This window comes from Acomys minous (assembly GCF_964271855.1).
Source record: "Acomys minous genome assembly, chromosome: 13".
Lineage (NCBI taxonomy): Eukaryota > Metazoa > Chordata > Mammalia > Rodentia > Muridae > Acomys > Acomys minous.
Window position 1 is genome coordinate 57,715,537 of NC_140495.1, and position 22,578 is coordinate 57,738,114.

The window sequence follows — 22,578 nt, forward strand, 5'->3', positions numbered from 1 at the left end:
GCAAACATGCGCTCATGCTGCGTGGCTAACTCTAGCCTCCCCTACCCCTTGCTTTTGTGGAAACTCTTAATTCCAGCTGTGAGAACCCTAAATAGTTGCACCATGTCTGTGTTTTGTCACTCAGTTTCAGGGTACAGTACAGTGGCATCAAAATTACTAGCTCCTTCTGGATGCCATACAGTTCTTGTTGAGTTTCTTTTGACTCGTCTTGTAGGTTTTGCTCTTTTCCAGGAATTTCATAGGTCCACCACTGCTCTTCCTTCCTGTTTCATGGAGGTTGACTCATATATTTGTAATACAGCAAAAATGAATGGCTGTGAATAAAATTGCTATAAGGGATTTCATACAGACTTACATGTGGGCGTCTTTTGGATGATGTTGGTACATGCTAAGCTCATCATTGCTATATTGTACAACACAGCTATACTGGTTTTTGCATATGTTGTCTTTGCTTTATTTATTGTGCACTATTTCTTGCAATAGAGTGGGATTTGTTTGTCTGTTTGTTTTTGCTATTTTCCCTATCCACTTACTCAACAAGTCCTAATAACTGCCCATCCTAAGGCATATTATCGTGTCAGCAGAGCAGATGGCACGGAATCCCAGCTACCGAGTTTAGATGAAATAAATGCCTGCATGCTGATGATCTGCTGCCGCCTGCTGAGTGTGACCACTCCTTACAGTAGAGGGGTGTCGGAGCTGTCTTGGTACTAGTATCAATCTCCGTTCCATAGCACAGCATTTTAAAGTCACTAAAGTTCTGAGTGCCTTCTTGTAACCATTACTCTCAAGCAAGCAGTGTTTCATTGGTTTGTTTTGGGTGCCAGGGTTGACCTCAGGGCCCTCACACATGCCAAGCAGATGCTCTACCATTGGCCTACATTCCTCAGGAAGCAGTCTATTCAAGTGTAAAATTGTATTTACTTGAAGGTAGAAGTTTATTGAAATTGGATTGCTGCTCCTGTCAGTGATGTTTGTTTTTGTTTTTGTTTCCTTCTCAGCATTCATTCAGTCGGAGAGCATAATAGAAGTGCTGCGCGTTGACGATGGAGGGCTGCTACAGGTAATTTTCTTGAATAATATATGACTGTTATTTTTCTTTGAAAAAAATGTAGCTGGTTTTCCTGAAGTACATTTTATGAACTGTAGGCAGTCAGTGGAATCAGGAATAAACCTCCTGCTGGAATTACCTTTTAGAGTAAACATTTCTCCAAACAGCAAGCTCTTTGTGGTATGGAGGCTATAGGTAAGTAAGTCACATTTGTGGTGTGTGTCCCGTGGAAATGAAGGTGTATGAAAGTCATGCCAAGTGAGACTGAGTCTGTAAGCTGTCTGGTTGTTAGGCATTGACGGAAACGCTGGGTCAGTGTGAGGGACCTCCACATTTCCCTGGAGAACAACTTCTGTGCAGAGTGGACATCTTATGTCTTGTCTTGGTGTCCTGCACTTGCCACACTGAGCTCCATCTTTAACTGCAGTAAGCATGAAATCAGAATGTGGACTCACTCTCAAACCTAGCTCAGGCACCCTCTGACAACTCATCCTGTCCTCTCAGCTGGAGAACAAGACCTGCAGAGCTGAGAAGGCGCTTTACCAGCCGCCTCATTTGTTTTGTTTTGTTGAGAAGAGATTTTTATTTTATTTTATTTTATAGCCAGCCCAAGATGCCCTCAAACTTGTGCTCCTTCTGCCTCAGCCTCCTGAGTGGAAGGATTATAGGCATATGCCTCGTGTTTGTTTTAACCTCCTGATTTTGTTAAAATTAAATTTGTTCTTTGACATTTTCATACACAGTGCATTCTGATCACTCTCACCCCCTTCCCCTTCCTGTGTGCTTCCTTCCAGCCCCGCCCCTTCTCTTACAGGCCCTTTTAATTCTAGTGTTTTAAGGCCCAGTATGTTTAGCCAGGGCCATATATGTGACTATGGATGGAGGCCTTCACTGGAGCAATGTAGGATTACACATCAGCACTCTGGTTTTCTGTATTTTTGCCTACATGTGTGACTGCATGCCAGATGTGGGCACCAGATCTCACTATAGTTGGTTATGAGCCACCATGTGATTGCTGGTCCTGAACTCAGGACCTTTAGAAGAACAGACAATGCTCTTAATGTCTGAGCCATCTCTCCGGCCCCTGGTTTTTATGGCTGTTTCCTCCCTTTTCCTAAGATTTGACATACAAAATGCTTGTCATCACTTACCTGCCATAGTGATAGGCACCATGTTGTCAGGTAGCCCACCTGATAATTCACTCATTTTGTAGTCAAGGGAAACCACGGTTTAAGAGAAGTGCCAAGAGCCCATGACTTTGTGGACTGAGACTGGCCTAGAGTGTCTTCATGCCCCAGGGTGGATATCTGTGTTGCACTATGGATGTGCTTTGGCTTTTTTGTTTTCAGCTCAGCCTGTACTGTACCAGGACCAGTGGCATGTGATACATTTTTGACTCATGTCTAACTAATTGGCTTAAATCTTCTGAGGTAGAACCTCAGCCTGTGGTTGGCCTGGGTCTTATAGACTAGATACTTGCTTCAGCCTCTCAAGTGTTGATATTATGGGTGTGATTTACCACACTTGAATACACTCTGAAAAGATGTTTCTGTAGCTTATATTAAAGGCAGGGAAATAAAAGTTTAGGTCAGATCAGGACAGTACAGGAAACAATCCTACTAAGGTGGCATCGGTTGCTGTCTCAGCTACAGCACAGCCTTACTAAGATCCCTACAGAAAGTCTACACTGAGTGCTCTGTGCAGTGAGTTACGCCTCTTGACTCACCTTTTCTCGCCTCGTAGAAGTTGTTAATTTGATAGTAAAGCTTGCCAAACTCAAAACTGTCAAAATCTTGGTTTCCTTACTTTATAGAGCTAAGGAAGATAACACGCATAAAAGGTAACTTGTTTCGCAATCACCTGCCAGCTAGAGCAGAGTCTAACCGCCGATCTCCCCACCATGCCTGGTGTCAGAATGCTTCTGTAGCACGAGACGTGCAGTTTCTCAGGTGCACCCGTGGATTTCCATTTGCCATGTTAGGACTAGAAAGCACAACCTGTGGTTTCTGCAGTTGTACTTTACCCCTTGTCCCTCCTGTTAGGCAAGGCTTCTAAGGTTTACCTCGTAAAATAGGTGAAAACCAAACAGTTCCTAAGATGGGCAGGGACCCAGAGTAATCTGCACCACAACAGGAAGTTTCCATCAAGACTCAGCATGGTATAATGCAGTGGCTGCCTATTTTATACATATTCCACCCTAACTGATTAGAATGGATCCTCCTGTTTCGTGAGCGAGTTCAAGACTGCCAGACAACAGAGAAACCCTGTTGCAAAACACACACACACACACACACACACACACACACACACACTGGAATATGACTTTAGCATCTTTATAGTAGAGCATATACAATTTTATTTTTTTAAATTAGTACCTAAACTAGAGGCTTTAACAAGTCTAGAATTGGATTGATTTGTTATTTTTAAAGGGTCAGTTGTGAGCTCTAATTTCTTTTTAATTGCCATCTTTTTAATCACATTCCACAGTGTACTCTAGGTGGGGACTACTGCATGTCTTCTAGTTATCTGGGAAAGAAAGAGGAGCATTGCTTCTTTCATTATCCCTTATGCATACATGGCTTGAGTCCACTATGGCATATTAGATACCGTCCATGTCTTCTACAGCTTCTAGAACAGTGTTCTTCAATATTGTGTTTTTCCCAACTACAGCCTATAGCAGTGAGATTTCTGTAGGTCTCCAGCATCACATCTTTATAAAAGACTCTTCTGGGAAGGATCCAGCAAAGCCCACGCGTCCCTAGTGAAGTTCACATGCACATCATCATAGGTCACTCCATCTATGGGTCTAGCCTGAGCTCCTCACACCACCCAGCACCTGACTGAGAGCTCATCACACCAACCGTCCTAGCTTTCTCAGCAATGGAGCGGAAACTGCAGTTGAGCTGTAATTCTTATATAGGTGCATAAAGTGTGGTGGGGGTTATATCAGTCTCTCTGTCCATACCACCCAATAAGCTGCCAGTGGCCTTAGACGTTGGCCGTTACTCTGAATTTCATGGTAATTTCCTTTTCCTACAGTTGTAACTGAGCTTTAAGCTGTGAATGATATAGTTTCACTTGCGGTTTCGAGTTCATGTTATTTGTACTGTCTTTGGCTCCTTTTATTCAGAATTACGTTTCTCAGGTTTTCTCTGTGAATGACAAACTTGTTTGAATTGCAGGCTCCACAGTGTATGGATGTGCTCAATCATTTCTGTACTTGCAGATACTTTAGTTGCTGCTAGTTTTCAACTATTAATTGTGAATAAATCTTTCTCTTAGTAAATATGTGTCTCTCTCACAGAGTAAGCTACAGTTACTAGGTTATGTGTCTTCAGCTGAAAATTGTTTTTCACATTTTGCTTTGCATGTGTGGGTGTGGTGTCTGTGAAAGCCAGAGGACAGCTAGAGGGAGTTGATGCTCTTCTGCGGTATGGTTTCAGGCCGTCAGTCTTGACGGTCGATGTCTTACCTGCCCAACCATCTGTATCTTTGGTTTTAATAGACAGTGTCAGTAGTTTTCCAAAGTGGTGTTTCTAGTTTACAATCTCATCATCAGGGTTTCTTTGATTAACATTTAAGTAAATACAGTAAATAAATTACGTTTGCTTATATTTGTTCTCATGCATTCTCTCTCTTGTTTAGTAGGAACTCCTTATAAATTTTTGGATACAAGCTCTTTTTTGGGGCCCTAATCAATCAGTAACAAACTTAATTTCACTATCTAAATCTTTAGTGGTTATTTGTATTGGAAATATTTGTTTGATATCAGGCATTTCTACCGACCTGCCCTCAGGGACCTAGCTGTAGCTTTATGCCATCACCTGTTGCCGCCAGGTGGACCTGGTGGGACAGTACCTGTCTTGTTTGGTCTCTTTTGGGGTCCCTCCCTCCCTCTTTCCTTCTCTCTGCCTGCCTACCTACCTATCAGCCTCTATCCCGTCCTCATTTCCCTGCTCCGAGTCGGCCTTTTGCCCTCCCCCAGTATAGCTTTTACACTAGACATGCTGTGTGCTGTAATTTCTCCAGCACACCCTGGTACTGGGCTGCCAAAGGTCCCCCCTCCTTTAGGCTCTTTATCTTATCACTTTTCTTACTCCCTGAGTTGTTCTTTTGACTTAGGGAATTGTGACTTCAAATAAACCGAAATTCTTTATTTATAAAGTTTAGTCTGTCAGCTTTTGTTAATTTAGTATGTCTTGTGTCTGGCTGAAGAACCAAACAAAGGGGTTATGGGTTTGGGGCTCAGTTCCTCAAGTACTTGCATAGCAAGCATCAGAGCCCAGGTTAGATCCCAGCACCCACCTATAGGAACGATGGGCATGCTGGCATGCACCTGTAGTGCCAGAGCTGGAGACGTAGAGGCAGAAGGCTCCTTGGGACTCACTGGCTCAAGTCCAGGCAGAGGCTTTGAGTCAAAAGCAAGTGAATGGCTTCCTAGACATAACAGCCAAGGCTGATGCCAGGTCCCAGGGTGTATGTGTGAGCCCACATACATCCATGCATACACACACTAATGAATTTCAAAAAGATCATGAAGCTCTTTTCAAGGATGATCTTAAATTTAGAATTTCGTTGCTCTGCACTCCTTGGTTCGGCTGCAGATCCTGAAGTAATTGTCACTGGGGGCAGAGGTCAGCTTTTCCTTTTTCATGTTCGGTTGTTTAGTGTTCTTTATTGGGTTTCTCCAGTACCTTCTAGCCCTGTTATTCTTCAGTGACACGTCCCCTACTCAGCGTTGATGTATGTGGGAGCTTGTTTCTGGGCTCAGGAGTCTGTCTGTCATTGCAGCTACATCTTTAAGGTTCCGTTCTCTTTTCCTTCCAGTAGATGTGGTTCTCAGTGACGCCTTGGTTGTCCTAGAGTCCTCTGCCTTTCATGTACACTTCTGCCCTTGGGACTTACTAGGATTACACTGGATCTGGAGATCAGTTTGAGAGAATTAAAAGTCTTTGTGGGAAGCTCAATCAGGATATGCTGTGCAGAATAGTCATAGCACCCTGACAGATGCAGTGTGCAGAACATTCTGTTGGCACTGGGGGCCAGATGACAGGAAGCTAGTGTCTTCTTTCTTAGCTCCCAAGCCCTGGCTGTGAGTCCTCCCGTAGGGCACTCAGTTACCATGCGGTGTCAGTCCTGCATGTGGACACGCCGCCTGTGGGCCTCCTGTCAGCAGTCCTAGCTGAGCTCATAGCAACATCCATTCTTCAGGCAGATGCGCTCGTGGACAGCTAAGGAGCACATCTGAACCTTCCTGTGGGTGCAGCTTGAGATCATACTTGACTATAAGCACAAAGAAGGCCCGAGTGAAAACTAGTGACTTGGCCCCGCCAGCCCCAGAATGTAGAGGCCTACTTTGCAGCAGTAGGCTCCAGAACACTGATGTGATCCGAAGCCTGGCTGCCTTGCGCTCATTTTCCTTCCATTGCCTCAGAAATCCAGTTTGTCTGTGTAATGAGACCCTAATCAAAGCCTTGTGCACCAGAGCTTATAGAGAGCTTTATTCTTGGTAAACATACCCACATGGTGGGAGACTGAGGTGTCCTGGTGACAGAAAGCACAGGTCTGTGTTCAGGACACTATCCCTTTAGAATCAAACCAAAATTGTTCAATGGAGTGTTGTTCTGAGCTCTGTGAGCTGTCCCGGAGATCAAGGACACCCTTGCATTTGTAGCTGGTTTGTCAGATGTACAGGTGGCATGGGGCCCCCAAAGTGCAAACTGCATATAGGGTGAGGGCATAGTCATCATCAGGGGACTCTCAGCTGACTCTAGCTGCTTAGACTCAGGACTGTATTTGAGTCCGATGGGAGCAGCATCTCCATCATTTCTCACTTGAAGATATGTCACGTCATGCTGTTGTAGGAAGGACTTTCTTATATAGGAATGCAGTGGTTTTGGAAATGAGGAACTGTGATACTGCTTCTGTTTATCAGCTAAGCAGAGGCTGCCAATCTTCCTGTAAGGGTTAGACATTAACTGTCCGAGGGTTCGGGTGCTAGCACTCTCCCTTATAACTACTCATCTAGTGTCACTTTGGTACAAAAGCAGCCATCCCTGGCACCTAGAACGCAGGCATAAAATCAGTGCCACAGTGGCTTGGCATGCGGGTTGAAGATGGTTGTCTCCTCTAAATATTCTTAGGAGGGGACTTTCTGTTCTGTTAGGGAAAGGGAAGGGAGAAGGAGCTGGGATTGAGTTGTATGAAGACCAAGAATATTCACCTTTAATTTTAAAAAGCATGGAGCCTTGGATTATAAAAGAGAAATTTGTGAAAGTTTACAGAAAATGTGGAAAACAGAAAAGTAATACTTAATGGGCATTGCTAACTCCTACGCATGCTCTGTTTTTTGTTGTTGTTGCTCTGGAAATCAGTCTTCGTGTCTTGTGTGTGCTAGACAAGCACGTTGTCGCTGACCTATAGCCACTACCTCTAAATTTTTAAGTGTGTGTTCTAGGCCTAGGTGAGCAGACTTATGTGCAGAAAGTAAGTAAAGTAGCCAAATAAGTGACTAGTAAGTAGGGATTCAGCATCAAGCACTTCTCTCTCAAGCCTAAGTCCTTAAATGCTGTGCTGTGCACCTCAACCAGAGAGAGTTACTCTGCGTCCCATTACCCAAATGTGATATTATCCATGTCTGAATTAATTCCTATTGGTGCTTGTTCTCTGCAAGCATAGTTTTGTTTGCGCACACTACATAGGCAGCTTTGCAACATAGCAATTAATTTTGTACTACAAATAGCCATTTTTCATCAAGCCGAGGGGTACTAGAAATATCCATAATTGGTATGACAGCCATACACTTTGAATTATAATGCAAGAAGATGTTACTACAAAAAAAAAAAAAATTATGGGGCCTGGAAGGAAGATGCTCAATCAGTAAAGTGCTTGCTCTGCCTGAGGACCTGAATTGGGATTCTGAAAACACCCAGACATTGGTGCCTGATAGTAACCTGAGCCCTCGGGGTAGGGAGAAATGACATTAGAATTTGGAACTCAAGGGACCCTTGTCTAAAGAAAGAAGGTAGAGAACAATAGAGAAAAATACCCAACATTGCTCTGTCCTATACACATGCATGCACACGTGTGTGCATGCACACAAATACAAATAAAAACTATAATTAGTAAGATAAAGTTCAGGTTATAGCATGCTTTTGGCCTTAGAAGATTTTGAGCCAAGTAGTTCATTGTTCGGGGAGTTGAGGGAAGACTGCCTTGTATATGTTAGACCTGTGGTCTTTGTCCACATGATGGTAATAGCTCCCACTTTGTGACAATTACAAATCTTCTGAGCGTCTGGGGAAGTCGTTAGCAGTAGTGATTCCTCAGCATGTGCAGGATCCTGGCTCCATCCTTGCACTAACACAAAAGCCCTGAGACCTTACTCTCAGCCACAGGGAGTCCTAGCTGTGGAAATTGGGCTATTGTATGTTACGTTTATGATGAGAACTGGCAGCACCGGAGAGCACATTACATATGTGCTTATGCAGAGGTCAGTGTGTCTAATTGAATAGTCTGCTTTCCTCCTGTGAATCCTGTTTAGAGATGGGGAGCTGTCATGTTCAAATCTGTTTGGAATTGGCAGCCCAGTGGTGAGCATGGCACACATGCGCTATTAATTGCAGGTGGGAAGGCGTCTGTGATGGCCTCTTCTGGATAGGCAGGGTAGAAGGATAATTTGGATTAACTCAGGGATTACCGTGTCGGGTTTCTCTAGTTCAGGGAATTTTTTTGAAACACTAGTTGTGGTCATTTGTGATAGACAGATCACTACACATGATACAGATATTTTCCAGGCCCAGAATACTCCTGCTATGCCCTGTCTTGGGGCGTGATAGGTCAAAGGTCCCTTCCCTAACCTGGCAAAATCTGATTATTCTCTGTAGACCTTTACTCTTTAATGAAGTAATCTTTTTCAGATGCTTGTGGACCCTTTTTTGCATATATATATATATATATATGTATATATGTATAGATAGAGATATAGATCCTTCTCATGTGGGTATGTGTACTACTTGCATGCCTAGTACCCATGAGGGTCAAAGGGGGGCATTAGATTCCCCGGGCCTGGAGTTGTGGATGGTTGTAAGCCACTATGTGGGTTCTGGAAATTGAACCCCGGTCCTCAGCAGGAACAACAAGTGCTCCTACCCTCTGAGCTGTTTCTCCAGCCTCTGCTCTCTGGAGTGAATGACCTATTCTTATGCTTTGCTTGCACTGCAGCCCCTGACCCCCTTTTCACTGCTGTGTTTAAGAAACTTTCATGTTATGAAACCTTTCTGTGTAACAGTTAGTCCCGTCACAGCCATCATTTGCTTCCTTATTGTTTTGCCACATGTCTGTCCCTGTTCCTTCTGATGTAACTTGTTCGTAGTCGAACTTTAGCTTCTGACACCTTTTAATGTACATTGTGTCGTTGAGACTACTAAAGCCTGTTTAGTCTTTCCACCTGATTTTTATACTTTCTGTTGTGCTGCCCCATCTTCAGGTTGAGTTTAAGATACACTTTAAAGACAAGCTTAAGCTTTTATTTCTCAAATTACCTCATAATCAAAATAGCATTTACTATAATCTTCTCCTTTCAGCACTGGGCATGGTGTCTACAGCTGTCAGGCTTCAGTGATTAAAGCTAAATGGTTGTACTCCACTGTATCTGCTTATACTTGAGTAAGAAGCGTGTATGTATTATTCCAGTCTTATTTCTTATTGAACATCAGCCAGTTTTTCTTAAGATGGTGACTTAGGGTTACTGGTGCTGTGAAGAGACACCATGACCATGGCAACTCTTAAACAATTAAATGTTTATTTAATTGGGGTTTAGTCCATTATAGTCGTGCTGGGATAAGTGCTGTGCAGGCAGACGTGGTGCTAGAGAAGGGGCGGGGGGAGTCTACATCTTGATTCTCACGCAGCCAAACCAGACTGTAAGTCACACTGGACATGTGGCCTGAGCATGAGACCTCAAAGCCTGCCCCCACAGTGACACGCTTCCTCCGGCAAGGCCACACCCCCTAATAGTGCCACCTTTTGTTTTGTTTGTTTGTTTTTCCAGACAGGGTTTCTCTGTATAGCCTTGGCTGTCCTGGCCTCGAACTCACAGAGATTTGCCTGCCTCTGCTTCCCGAGCGCTGGGATTAAAGGCGTGCGCCACCACGCCCGGTGGGCCAAGCGTTCAAGCACACGAGTCTGTGGGGGCCATTCCTATTCAAACCACCACAAATGGTTTCCTGCTTTGTAATTTATCATCATGAGTAATTTTGCTTTTTTGTCTTTGCTACATTGTCTTTATGATATTTATTCCTCAAAAAGCATACAGGGTAATAGAGTTCTTGAGTTTTGTTTCTATTTGCATGGGAGCACAGCTTCTCGTGCTCAATTTTTTAAATCACCCTTTATTGATCTATGAACAGCATACAGTATACTGTGTAAATTACACAGATGGAAAAGGTTGATGCTGGGTGTGGTAGCACACGCCTGTAATTTAAAGAAGGCAGAGGCCAAGGCTACACAGAGAAGCCCTGTTTTGGAAAAAAAGAGAAAAAGCTGACATCTGAGAAGGCACAGCTATAGCTCAATAGTGGACGCACCCTCCTCCCCAAAGTCGGTGGCGCTCCTTCTCCATCTCTAGACAGCCTCTATTCAGCTGTCTGTCTCTGCGGGCCAACATTCACCTGTTAGATTTGTTTATGCTATTGTATATATCACTGATTTGTCATTTTGTTGCTGAGAAATAGTCAGTTGTATTGGTATGCCACTGTTCATGTCCCACTTACCTGGTAGCAGAACTTTGGGTTGTTTTAGTATTGAGTTATCACAAAGTTGTTGTGAACATTCATATACACATCACTGCATAGATAAATGCTTTTGCTTCTACGAGTTCCATAGAGCTGTTATATTTCCTTAAATATTTTCTCTGAGATTAATTTGTATACATTGTAAAAAATAGGGTAAAGGTTGCTCTCACACTATCTGTTGAGAAGAGTTCTCTATTGAGTGTCATTGACGGCTTTGTTGAAAATTAAGGGATTGTATACTTGTCCATTTCTGGACCTGTCAAGTTTCATTAATCTATCTTAGCCACTACTACTGTCTTGTCTTAGTTACTAGAGGTTTTTAATGTAGAAAGGATGTGACTCAGATATAGAACTACCATTTGTAAGTGTGCAGCTCAGCAGTGTTAGGTATGTTCACACTGTTAGACAATGCCTGCACCACCTAACTTTAGAACTTTTTCCTCCCAAGCTCAGATTCTTTGCCCATTAGGCAGTGAGTGGTTCCATTGCTTCTGCTCAGAGTGCCTGGCACCTGTGACTCTTTTGTCCATGACTGACACTGTCCTAAGTGTGTTATGAAGATGTACTCATGCAGAATGTGTCTTTTGTGAGTGGTTTATGTCACTTAGCATATCAGACTTAGTTCTCGGGGTCCATAATACTTTCCTTTCCTTCACAATGCTAAATAGTCCGGTGTATGCATGAGCCACAGTGTATTGTGCCCAGGGCACTTTGGTTCTGCCTTTTCATTGTTGTGAAAATGGCTACTTTGAACATGGGCTCATACATGTCTGTCTTAGTATCATTTTTGGGGTTGGTGGTTTGTTTATTTTGAGTATTGGTTTTGGAATTTGAGGTGTAAATCCAGAAATGAGATTGTTGTATTGTGTGACAATTCTGTTTAGTTTTTTTTTTTTCTGGAGAGCCAGTGTGCTGATTTTCATAGTAGCTTTGCTATTTAATATCCCCCAAACCACTTTGTTCACGTCCAGAGAGGGAGGGAGGGAGGGAAGGAGGGAGAGAGAGAGAGAGAGAGAGAGAGAGAGAGAGAGAGAGAGAGAGAGAGAAGGAGGGAGAGAGAGACTGTCTGGTTGAGGTGGTTTTTGTTTGTTTGTTTTGAAGTGAGAGCCTCACTCTACTCTGTGGCTTAGAATGGCTTGGAACTGACTCTGTAGCCCAGGATGGCCTTGAACCTGTGGTGATCTTCCTTCAGTCTGGAGCTACAGGTGCAAGCTACTGGGCCTGCCTATCTGTGTGCGCTCTTTCTTGTCTTCTTCCCTTTTTTAAAAAAAAAGTAATAGCCACCTGACACATAGGAGATGTATTTGCTTTGCATTTCCATAGTGAATTGTTGTTGTTGAACATCTTTCCCTGTGTCTGTTGGCAGTATGCATCTCATTTGGGGAGATGTCTTACCCACTTCTACCCACCCTACAGTTTTACTAATATTACTAGTGGAGAAAGCAATGGTCTGCTTGCTTTCCTACTTATAGCACAGCACCTAGCCTTGGGCTGCATTCATCAGGATTGCTCCTTGGAGTATTGGGGTGTGCGTGTGCGTGTGCGCGTGTGTGTGTGTGTGTTTGCTTTTTAAGTTGTTTGAGGCAGGGTTTTTCTGTGTAGCCCTGGTTGTCCTTGAACTTGCTCTGTAGACCAGGCTGGCCTAGGAACTCACAGAAATCTACCAGCCTCCAGCCTCCGGCCTCTACCTGCCTCCTTTAGGGTTAGGACTGAAGACGTGTACCATCACCACCCAGCTTCATTCTTTCTTAATCATTGAGGTCTTTATGCCCTTCATCACTGAACAGCTTGTACCTGCCTTCCCTCCCCAACTTTTTCTTAATATTTAGGTGTCTAATTCATCCTTCATACTACAGCCAGAATAATAGCTTAACACTGAAGTCAGACCGTGTCTGTCGCACTCGTGCTGCATCATATCCCTTGAGATGCATATGGAATATATTATCTAAATGATCTGTGGCTTTTCTTTTATTTATTTATTTATTTATTTACTTACTTACTTACTTATTTATTTATTTATCTATTCTTCTTTTAGACAATACATCCCAACCACTATCTTCCCTGTTTGCTGGACCTACTGTGCCTTAGTTTCTCTTCAGAAAAGAGCAGGCCTCCCAGTGATATCAGCTGAACACAACATAACAAGATACAATAAAACTAGGCACAAACCCTCATATCAAGGCTGGAAAATGGTTCCAAGAGTAGACAAAAGAGTCAGAGACACCCCACTCCCACTATTAGGGGTCTCACAAGAACCCACACCTAAACAACCACAGCATGTATGCAGAAGAGCTAGGGCAGACCCATGCAGAAGCAGTGTTTGTTGCTTCAGTCTCTGTGAGCCCCTATGAGCCCTCTTAGTTGACCCTGTGGCCCATGTTCCCTTCCCCCTGTCTCCCACAATCCTTCCTCCCCCTCTGAGTGGCTCCCCAAGCTCTGCTTAAGGTTTGGGTGTGTCTGCATCTGCTCCTATAAGCTGCTAGAGGAAGCCATGGCTTCTCAACAAGGTGGACGTCTTCTGGCTCCCACCTTGCCTTGTAACCTTATTTTCTGCAGCCAAGTAAACCTGCAGTCTATGTTTCGGATGTACCGTGTTCTTTCCCTTTTACTCCGTGTGGCTTCTGTGTCACTGTTCCTGTCAGAGTTGTCATGAACATCTGCTCTTCAGGTGCACTCCTCACGTATGCCTCTTGTCCATCCCTTTCACAGCCACTTCCCATATGTCCGTAGTCATTTCTCAAAGTATAAGGATTTACATACTGCTTAAATGGTTTCTCACTGTATCTTCAGCTCATAATGGCAACAGCACTGATACCAGCACCTCACTGGCAACTGGGAGGAAGTGAACACTCTGGGGCCCATGACCTTACATGAAGTGATTGCACAGGAGACTTCCCTGTGGGATTTGTATTGTTTGCTAAACATAAAAAGATCAGTAACATTAGTTTGTGATATTCAGTATGTACTTAAAATTGAACCATATTATTCTCTCATTTTAATTATACAGTGTGATAAATTATTTTATGCAATTAAGGAACCAGGTTTAACCTGAAAATCAAGTGTGGGAATGGGATGAAAGTAAAAGATACAATAAAATATTTTGATATTTCTTCTATCTATAATATAAACCTTTGGTTTTAGCATTTTCATTCTTTCTTTCTTTTACAGACTGAGACAACACTTGGCCTCAGTTCATATCAACAGAAAAGGTAAGTAGCACTTATATATGACAACATACAAACACGCTTCCATTCCTCTGCAGCCAGTGCCTGCACTACTCACTCTTGCTCACTTTCCTGGGTTGTTCCTGATGAACAGGCAACTTTGTCTGCTTTGTGTCACTCTGGCTGGCCTGGAACTCTGTATAGACCATGTTGGCCTAAGACTTACAGAAATCTGCCTGCCTCTGCCTCCCAAGTGCTGGGATTAGTGGTGTACAACAGCACACTAGACTTTATGCTATGTATTTCTAAATATTGTGTTTGGAAAGCCAAGGTTAAATGTGAATTCTCACATGGTGCAGATTATAACACACTGCTTGAATACGATTCATTGACTGTCACAAAGACCTTGACTGACTGAACTCCCAGCATAGCACAACAAAACCAAGATGCTCCCCTTATCCTCAGAGAGTCAAGAGGTGGAGAAAGGGTTGGAGACCCATGAGCTCTTTCAGAGGCATGCTCCCTAAAGACCTTTCGCCATGTCCAACCTACACAGGGTCTCTCTGGGAACCAAGCCCCCAAACATGGGCCTTTCAGGGACATGTAACATCTAAGTTGTAGCCCTATCACTGTCATATATAAAAGGCCTTTACTTAGAGCAGAGGTCCCTTTGTCCTGTGAACGTATCAAGTTTGTAAGTCCTTAGTGACTTCTCATGAGTCCTAACTGACACATCTAGAACCAACACAGTAGAAAGGCTCAGCTCAGTTCCAGCAGGTTGGAAGGTGCCGTGGGATCATGCTGCCTTATGTGATGCTGATGCTGTTCATCCACTCTCACAGTCTGCGCTCAGGGCTGGAGAGGTGGCTCAATGGTTGTGAGCATGTCGCTGCTGCAGAGGAACTAGGCTCGGCTCCCATCACCTACATGGCGAGGTCTTCTGACGTGACAGTCTGGCATTGCATTCGCTTTGCTCTGTCTCATTGAATATGGATTCTTCCAGTATTCATTATATTTTTCTCTGAGGCCCAGCTTTTCCTAGCACTCCAGAGGCAGAGCAGGTGGATCTCTGTGAGGCCAGCCTGGTCTACAGAGCTAGTTCCAGGACAGCCAGGGCTACACAGAGAAACCGTCTTATAACAGAACAAACAACAACCACAAGAAGAACGTAAAGGAGAAGCGGAATCCTCTTGAGGCATTGGGAAAGAGCGTTGTCATGATTGAAGGTAACTGGTGAGGAGGTGGTAGAGGCACGCTAGAGACTGGCCACACGGTGTCTTAGGATCCTATATGCTGGAGTTTAGATGTACCCTCCTCAGCAGAGATACGCAGCCGAGGCCGCTCATTTATGGAGGCCTCTGGCACATTGGAAGAGAGAGGGAGATCAGTGCTGGCTTTGTTGTAAAGGGGCTTGACAACCAAGACATAAATGCTCTGAATGGTGTCTGTCATCAAAATAGTCTAAGTTAACATCTGACTCCCGACTCGGTCTGCTAACACTGACTGAGCATTGCTGGCATGAGGGCACCTTCATGCATGGCCGTTGTTAGGGTGTGGAGTTTTTGGTGGGAGATTAGGAGTCAAGGCTCTGTAAGTTACCAGTTCACCTTATTAAGAAAAAAACTCTGAGGAAAACCTTTCTTTACAAATGGATAATGAATTCACCATGTGGCATATATTATATATAATGTAAGCAGTGTATTAAAGGCCATTTTGAGATGAAATGTGAACATTTATTCAGGTACTAGCAGCTTGCCGACTTTAAGCAGTTGATTGAAAGTTGTGGGGGTTTGATGATTTGTTCATTTAGTCATTCAGCAAATATTTATCAGTATTCTTATATACAGCAGGCTGTGGGCAGAAGATTATTGTACAATTCAAATGCTGATTTCTAGTCCCCCCAATATATGTTTGCAGTTCTTGTTCTGAGAATCTCCTGTCCCAGTATTGTGTAAACACTGCTCCCCAATTGTCTCCACCTATGCCAATAAAGAGGCTTACAGCCAATCACCAATCAGGGAGGAGAGCAGAGCTGGACTTGTGCCAGCAGGGGACATGAGCAGAGGGAGGAGTTAGAGGAGGAAATAGGGGATTCAGCCACGGGCAGCAGTGAAGAGACAGGAGAAGAAGCTGGAAGAGGAAAACTACAAAGTGCAAGTATCTGTGGGATGTATGCTGAGAGGAAACCAAATTAGCTTAGAGGGTTAAGAACAGACTAATAACTGCCCAGTTCTTGTTCTGTGAAGCTTGTTAAAATAATAGAATAGAGTCTCAGTTATTTGTGTGTTACCTGGGTTAAGAGAGAAGTTGAGAAAAAAGTTTTATAAAAATAGCTTCATCAGCAAGCATTGCTCTAACTACTGACATTAATTTCCTATCGCTATATAATAAGTTGTCAATACTCCAGGAATCCTAAAACAGGATTCTTTCAGGTTGAAGTCAGGACAGGTTACCTACCATGCAAAGCTGTAGACTGGAGTTTGGACAAGCTTGGTGGCCGACCTGTGACACAGTGCTTCTGAAGGGGAGGTGGAATCTCTGAGGCAAGCTGGCTAGCCAGATTTAGTTATATTGGCAAGCTCCAGGTTCCAGTAACAGACTCTGCCTCAATATATAATGTAAAGAGTGGTGAATACTCCCCGTCTCTCTCCCCCTCCCCCCATCTCTCCCCCTCCCCCCCCCCTCTCTCTCACCAGTGCCCAAAAGCCCCCATAAGGTTACGTCTTTAAAGTGTCACATAGAAAAGTTGCCACTGTAGAATGCTGCACCCTTCACAAATATACTTTAACATTTCCAGACAAAGAAAATTGTGGCTAAGACAGAGACACTTGATTAGCAAAGTGACACTTTAGGAAGTGTTAGAGGCTGAAGGTAATTAAGCTGTTCTAGGTGGAAACAGATTTAATAATAGAATGAAGAACATCAGAAATATATTGATACATAAAGAAATGGTTCCTGATTAACATTTAATTAGCAGATTTATAAAAACAATTAGATTTTATGAGATTTACTGCGTGGCAGCATCACATGTATGACAGAGCGGAGCTCTCCTCTGACACTGTATGTAAAGGGTCCATTACTTAGAGACAGTGATAGGATGAACCCTGGAACCACCAAGACCACTTTAAGGAGCAAAGGCACACTCCTAGTGCCTAGTCACAGACGCAGCATGGCAACTGAAAGAGAACTCTTGTTCTTCTGTTTTTAAGATAGTAGAAGGGGCCAAAACGCAGTTTAAAAAACAAACAAACTAAAAAACAACATAGTAGCCTAGAGCCCAGTGGGTGATACAGTACACGAACTGTTTCAGCATCAGGTGTCAAAATATATTAAAAAGAAAGAGCTATGCATATGTTCTGCTCAAAAAAACTGCTTTGTTTTAATCTTATGCTTAATATTTTACCTTTATGACAATATTTTATTCTTCGAGAATTTCTCACAGTGTATTTTGAGTACATTCACCTCCTTTGTACCCTCCCATTCCTGCCCACCTGACTGAGATTGTTGTTTCTTTGCTCTCTCCCTTTCCCCCTGGGATCTGGTGTGTGTTGCTCAGCTGTCTTGAGTGGCTCCTGCCCTGGTGCATGATATACCTAACAGGGAGCACATCCTAAAGAAAAGTGCCTTTCCTTCCCCTAGCAACCATGGGACGTCGGCAGCTCACACGTGCTGTGGCTGTGCCCACCTCTTCCCACTTCTCTGCAGGGGTTTATCAGCTTGGAGCTTGTCTGGTTGTGTGTGTGGTGTGACAGCTGCTGTGAGTTCATGTGTGATTGTCTTGTCTTTGTGGAGAACCCAGGTTCCTTTGTGATCCACCACCTCTGGCTCCTAAGAGCTTTCTGAAGGTCCCTGCGCCTTGAGAGGAGGGGTGTAACATGAACATTCCATTTAGAGCTGAGCACACCACAGTCAGTTGTCACATTCATGTCTTCCCTTACATTTAACTTTTTGACTCTTAAATGGAGTAAATGATTTGTCTTTCTTATCTTTATAAATGACTTTGAAAAGCAAAACAAACAAAAAGAAGCAGGCCAATCTCCAACTCATTTATAATGAACAGTAGTGGGCCCATATAGAAAAGCTGAAAGTATAAAATACTTGGGATAAAGTGTCAGTCCTTAGAATTATTTGCAACCTGGACAAATCTTTTTCTTAAGATACCAAGAACATGTACTGTACTTCATTAAAATTAATTTTTTCTTTTTTTCTTTTTCTTTCTTTTTTGCTGTTCAAGACACAACTATCAGAAAGGCCCAGGGGAACGGGTTGCCTGTGCCTGTGTCCCAGACTATCCGTCCATAAGACACAGGCAGCCTCATAGCTCAGATAGCATTTCCATCTAAGAGAAGAAACAAGCCAGGCGTGGTGGCGCACACCTTTAATCCCAGCACTTGGGAGGCAGAGGCAGGTGGATCGCTGTGAGTCCAAGGCCAGCCTGGTCTACAAAGTCAGTCCAGGACAGTCAAGGCTACACAGAGAAACTCTGTCTCGAAAAACCAAAATCGCCTCCCCTCCAAAAAAAAAAAAAAAGAGAGAGAAGAAACAATTTAGAATAGACCCTTTGAAAAAGACAAGTAGTTGACAAATACATGAAAAGGTGTTTGAAGGGCTGGAGAAATGGCTCAGCAGTTAAGAGCACTGTCTGTTCTTCCAGGAGTCCTGAGTTCAATTCCCAGCAACCGCTTAGTGGCTCACAACCATCTATAATGAGATCTGGTGCCCTCTTCTGGTGAGCAGGTGTATATGGAGTCAGAACACTGTATGTAATAAATAAATAAATATTAAAAAAAAAGAAAAGGTGTTTGATATCATTAGTTCATGGAATCCATATCAAAACTAAATGTGCTTGGTGTATATCTAGATTATACAGGGAAGGTCCTGTTTGTTTATCTTAAGTAGCTGTTCATCTGTCTCTAAGAAAAATCATATTGGGAATTCCTTAATTGTTGATAGTTGTAAAATTTTGACTTGCTCCTCCCCCATTTCTGTGTGTAATGATCCTTTGTGAGTCAATGTACAAAATAGTAGTTGATTAATATGAGAGAGTATGCTTTAAAATCGGGTTTCTGGTCTTTGCACTATATGTAATGAATCAGATTCTGAAGACGGGACCTTGTAATTTACATTTCCATAGGAATTCTAGGTGTTGGGGCTAATGTGGACCACATTTTGTGTCCAGGTGTGATGGCTCTCTCCCCACCAGCTGTAATTTTAGCATTCAGGAGGAGAAGGGGATTTCAGGGACCCCGTCTTAAACCCTTCCTACAGTGGGTCAGAGCGCCTTCTGTTGAGTTAGTCGTTGATCCTCAGCAGACAGCTGTAGACTTCCTAACTTAACACTTTATCAGCGTTAAGAAGCCATACGGACTTCATGTGGAAGTCACCTGCTCAACTTTGGCCCAACCACTAATGAAACAGTGGAGTTCATTTCCCCAGGATTTCATTGTTCCCCAGCTTAAAGTCAGAAAAGTCTTCATTTCTGTGTCTCCAAATCGGGAGGGAGGGAGGCATGTCCTGAAGTGGGTGTGTGGGTGTGTGTCCCCCGTCATGCACACATGGGTGTGTACGTGTATATATGTTGCCCAGAAGATAGCTTCAGACATTGTTCCTCAGGCATCAGCCTTTCCTTTGTGAGGCAGGATCGCTCACTACCCCGCGACTGGCCAGTCAGTCAGGCCGGGGCCTGTCTTCTCCCCATCTCCCCTGTGCTGTGGTTATGGTGGACCACGCCTAACTCTTTTTATGTGGGTTCTGGGGACCGAACTGAAGTCCTTATGCTTGCAAGGCAAGAATTCTACTAAGATTGCTCCTCAGCCCTGCAAATAATTTTTCATAAAAATTTTAGAAGACAATTGTATTGATAATTCAGAGCAAATAATTGCTAAAGAAAAAAAAACTATGCTAACATCCCAGACTAGCTTGCATTGAAATTGACAAGGGATACCTATCATTTTTCACGGTGCCTATTTCCTCAATTTATTTTTCAGCATCACTTCCAAACATTTGCACCATTTAATAGAATATTAAATGGTGTCCTGCCATAAGTGAAAAACATGGTAGAATCATTTCATTAGCTGTAGATACATGACAATTGTGTGTTACTGCATTTTTAGTTTTTTTTTAAACAAGGCACTATTGTGCTTGTTTATGTTCACCCATTTAAAATTATTCCTTAGATGTGACTCTGCTCTTGTCATGAAAAGATACATTTATGAAGGACTCATCTTTCACATTGTTTCTCTTTTCTCATTTTGTGAACATTCTGCAATCCTATTAACAGTTGCTGGGTGTTGCTTCTGCTCAGTTTCCAGGAGGCTTTAGCTTGGGACATAAAACCTACTCCTAAGGATGTGCCAGGAAAGGAAGGGGAAGTGTTACTTGCAAATGATTGTGTACATGATTGTCCAGTGTTTGGGCAGCACGTACAGAGGCAGTGGGAGAGCTTAAGAAACTAGACAAGCTGCTAGGATTAGTTCAGCCAAGGTTGCCTTAGCAGGACCAGAATCGGCAGGAAGTTTCTTGTGTAAGTTCTTGGCATGTGTATCCAGCTACTTTCTAAGTAAGGTACTGTATTGAAATGATCCTCACGAGCATCTTCCCACACGGCACGCCTCACAAACCCTCAAGGCCTGTAAGTCATCCTCCATTCCTCCCTCTTCCTCTTACAGTCCTGAATTAATAGGACTGTTGTCTGAGTTCCACATAAGCTCAGGAATGCAGCTGCTGTCCTCCCTGCCTAGGCCGCGGGAGCACTACCTTGCTTTTCTCCTGAGTTTTCAGTCTGTTCTTGACACTGCAGCCCAGAGTTACCGTGCAGAACAACGCCAAATCATGACTTCCTTTTTAAAGCACTATCGTTTAGCTTTTCTCATTGTTGTCACAAAATATCTGACAAGGAACAACTTAAGATTTCTAGTTGAGAGGATACAGTCCTGTCATAGCAGAGACCCCGTGGTGGCAGGACTACGAGGCAACTGGTCACATTGCATCAACAGAGAGTGAACAGGAAGCCTCAAGGCCCACCCCCACCCCCAACCCGCCACTTCCTCCAGCACAACTCTACTTCCTGAGAGTTCAACAACAATGCCTTTAGCTGGGGAACAAGTGCTCATACATATGAGCCTTCGGGAACATGTCACATTCAGTCACCATAGCTGTAGAGGGTGTTTCTTACATTTACAATACCATCCGCACTCCTAATTTGACCTTTACCCTTTTCCCTCTCCGCCCCTCCACTCTGATCTCTGCTGTCCCCTTGTTCTCCAACTTGCCAGCTGCATCCCTGTCTTCTTACCCTTGGTCTCCACCTTGCACACTCCAGTGCCTGTGTACCTCCTCAGTCTCTGTCTTCACCCACTGTGCTAGATGTGTTTTGAATGAAAGGAGTCTTTCTCCTACCGCTTTAGAATTTTTCATTTGCAACTTACAGAATAGATTCTGGGATCTATGAGAGGAAAATTATATCTTAATCTCCTTTGTTCCTCTAATACTGAACACAGACAATGTGTGTGAATTGGTGACTCAGGAGATTATTTCAGGCATTACATTTTTCTTTTCTTAACTTGATAAGGTTTTTTAGAAAACTCAAGCTTTTCTAAAGCCTTATCAAGTTAACAAAAGGAAAATGTAATGCCTGAGCTGAGCCAGGCATGGTAGCACACACCTTTAATCCCAGCACTTGGGAGGCAGAGGCAGGTGGATTGCTGTGAGTTCGAGGCCAGCCAGGTCTACAAAGCAAGTCCAGGACAGTCAAGGCTACACAGAGAAACCCTGTCTCAAAAAAATAAAACAAAAACCCACCAAACAAACAAACAAAAGCCATATGAGCTGGGTCTGGAGAGCTGACTCAGTGATTAAGAACATTTGTTTTTCTGGCAGAGGAACTGGGTTCGATTCTCAGCACTCAGATGGAGGCTCACCTCTTCGGGCACTAGGCACACATGTGGTGCACAGACATAGATGAAGGCAACACACATACACACACATATAATAATAATAATAATAATAATAATAATAATAATAATAATAATAATAATAATAAAATAAAATACTATTTTTAAAAATTGTGAGCTGAACACCTCTTATTTTAAAGGAGCCAAAGAATGCTGTCCCCTGTTCCATCTAAACGGAACAGAGAATAATAGGATAGCCCATCTGCAGCTGTGTCTGGCTGCCGCCTACAAAGAACTGTGCCTTCTCATCCTATTGTCTGTAGTTTTGTATCTTAGCACAGTATGATCTTGAGATTTACTGCGTTCTTTCTTTTCTATTTTTGTCATTTATGTTCAACATGCATATATAGGAAGGGGGTAATCAAACAAACAGCACAAGAAGATACTCAACTTTGTAGAGTTCACAACATTTTGGAGTTGATTACTTTCAGCTCAGTAGCCCCCATTCCATTCTCAGTGTATTTTCTGTATCTCCTGAATGAAATTTGGAAACTTGTGTCCTTGTGAATTGTGCAAGTGGTGGAAGTGCAGTAGTCCCTGACAGGGTGCGTCGCATTTCTTCAACAAGAATGCTTCAGGTAACTGCATCTCTAGCCTCATGGGATGTAAACATGAGT

At 43.3% G+C, this 22,578-nt stretch overlaps 1 protein-coding gene and 1 pseudogene across 3 annotated transcripts in view; one reads left to right on the forward strand and one right to left on the reverse strand.

Annotated features, from left to right (window-relative positions):
• Window positions 1-22,578, forward strand: part of TMEM131 (transmembrane protein 131) — a 148,402-nt gene that overhangs the window by 43,423 nt on the left and 82,401 nt on the right. For both annotated transcript variants that reach the window (XM_084754429.1, XM_084754428.1), the window contains exons 2-3: window positions 1,002-1,063; window positions 14,014-14,054. In XM_084754429.1, the coding sequence (XP_084610555.1) occupies window positions 1,002-1,063; window positions 14,014-14,054 (103 nt within the window). The remainder of the gene's footprint in view (window positions 1-1,001; window positions 1,064-14,013; window positions 14,055-22,578) is intronic.
• LOC311580718 (putative KRAB domain-containing protein ZNF788) lies at window positions 1,539-5,375 on the reverse strand (annotated as a pseudogene). The gene is made up of 3 exons: window positions 5,357-5,375; window positions 3,720-3,867; window positions 1,539-1,555 (listed from the first exon to the last, which is right to left on the reverse strand). The product of its transcript is annotated as a putative KRAB domain-containing protein ZNF788 (transcript).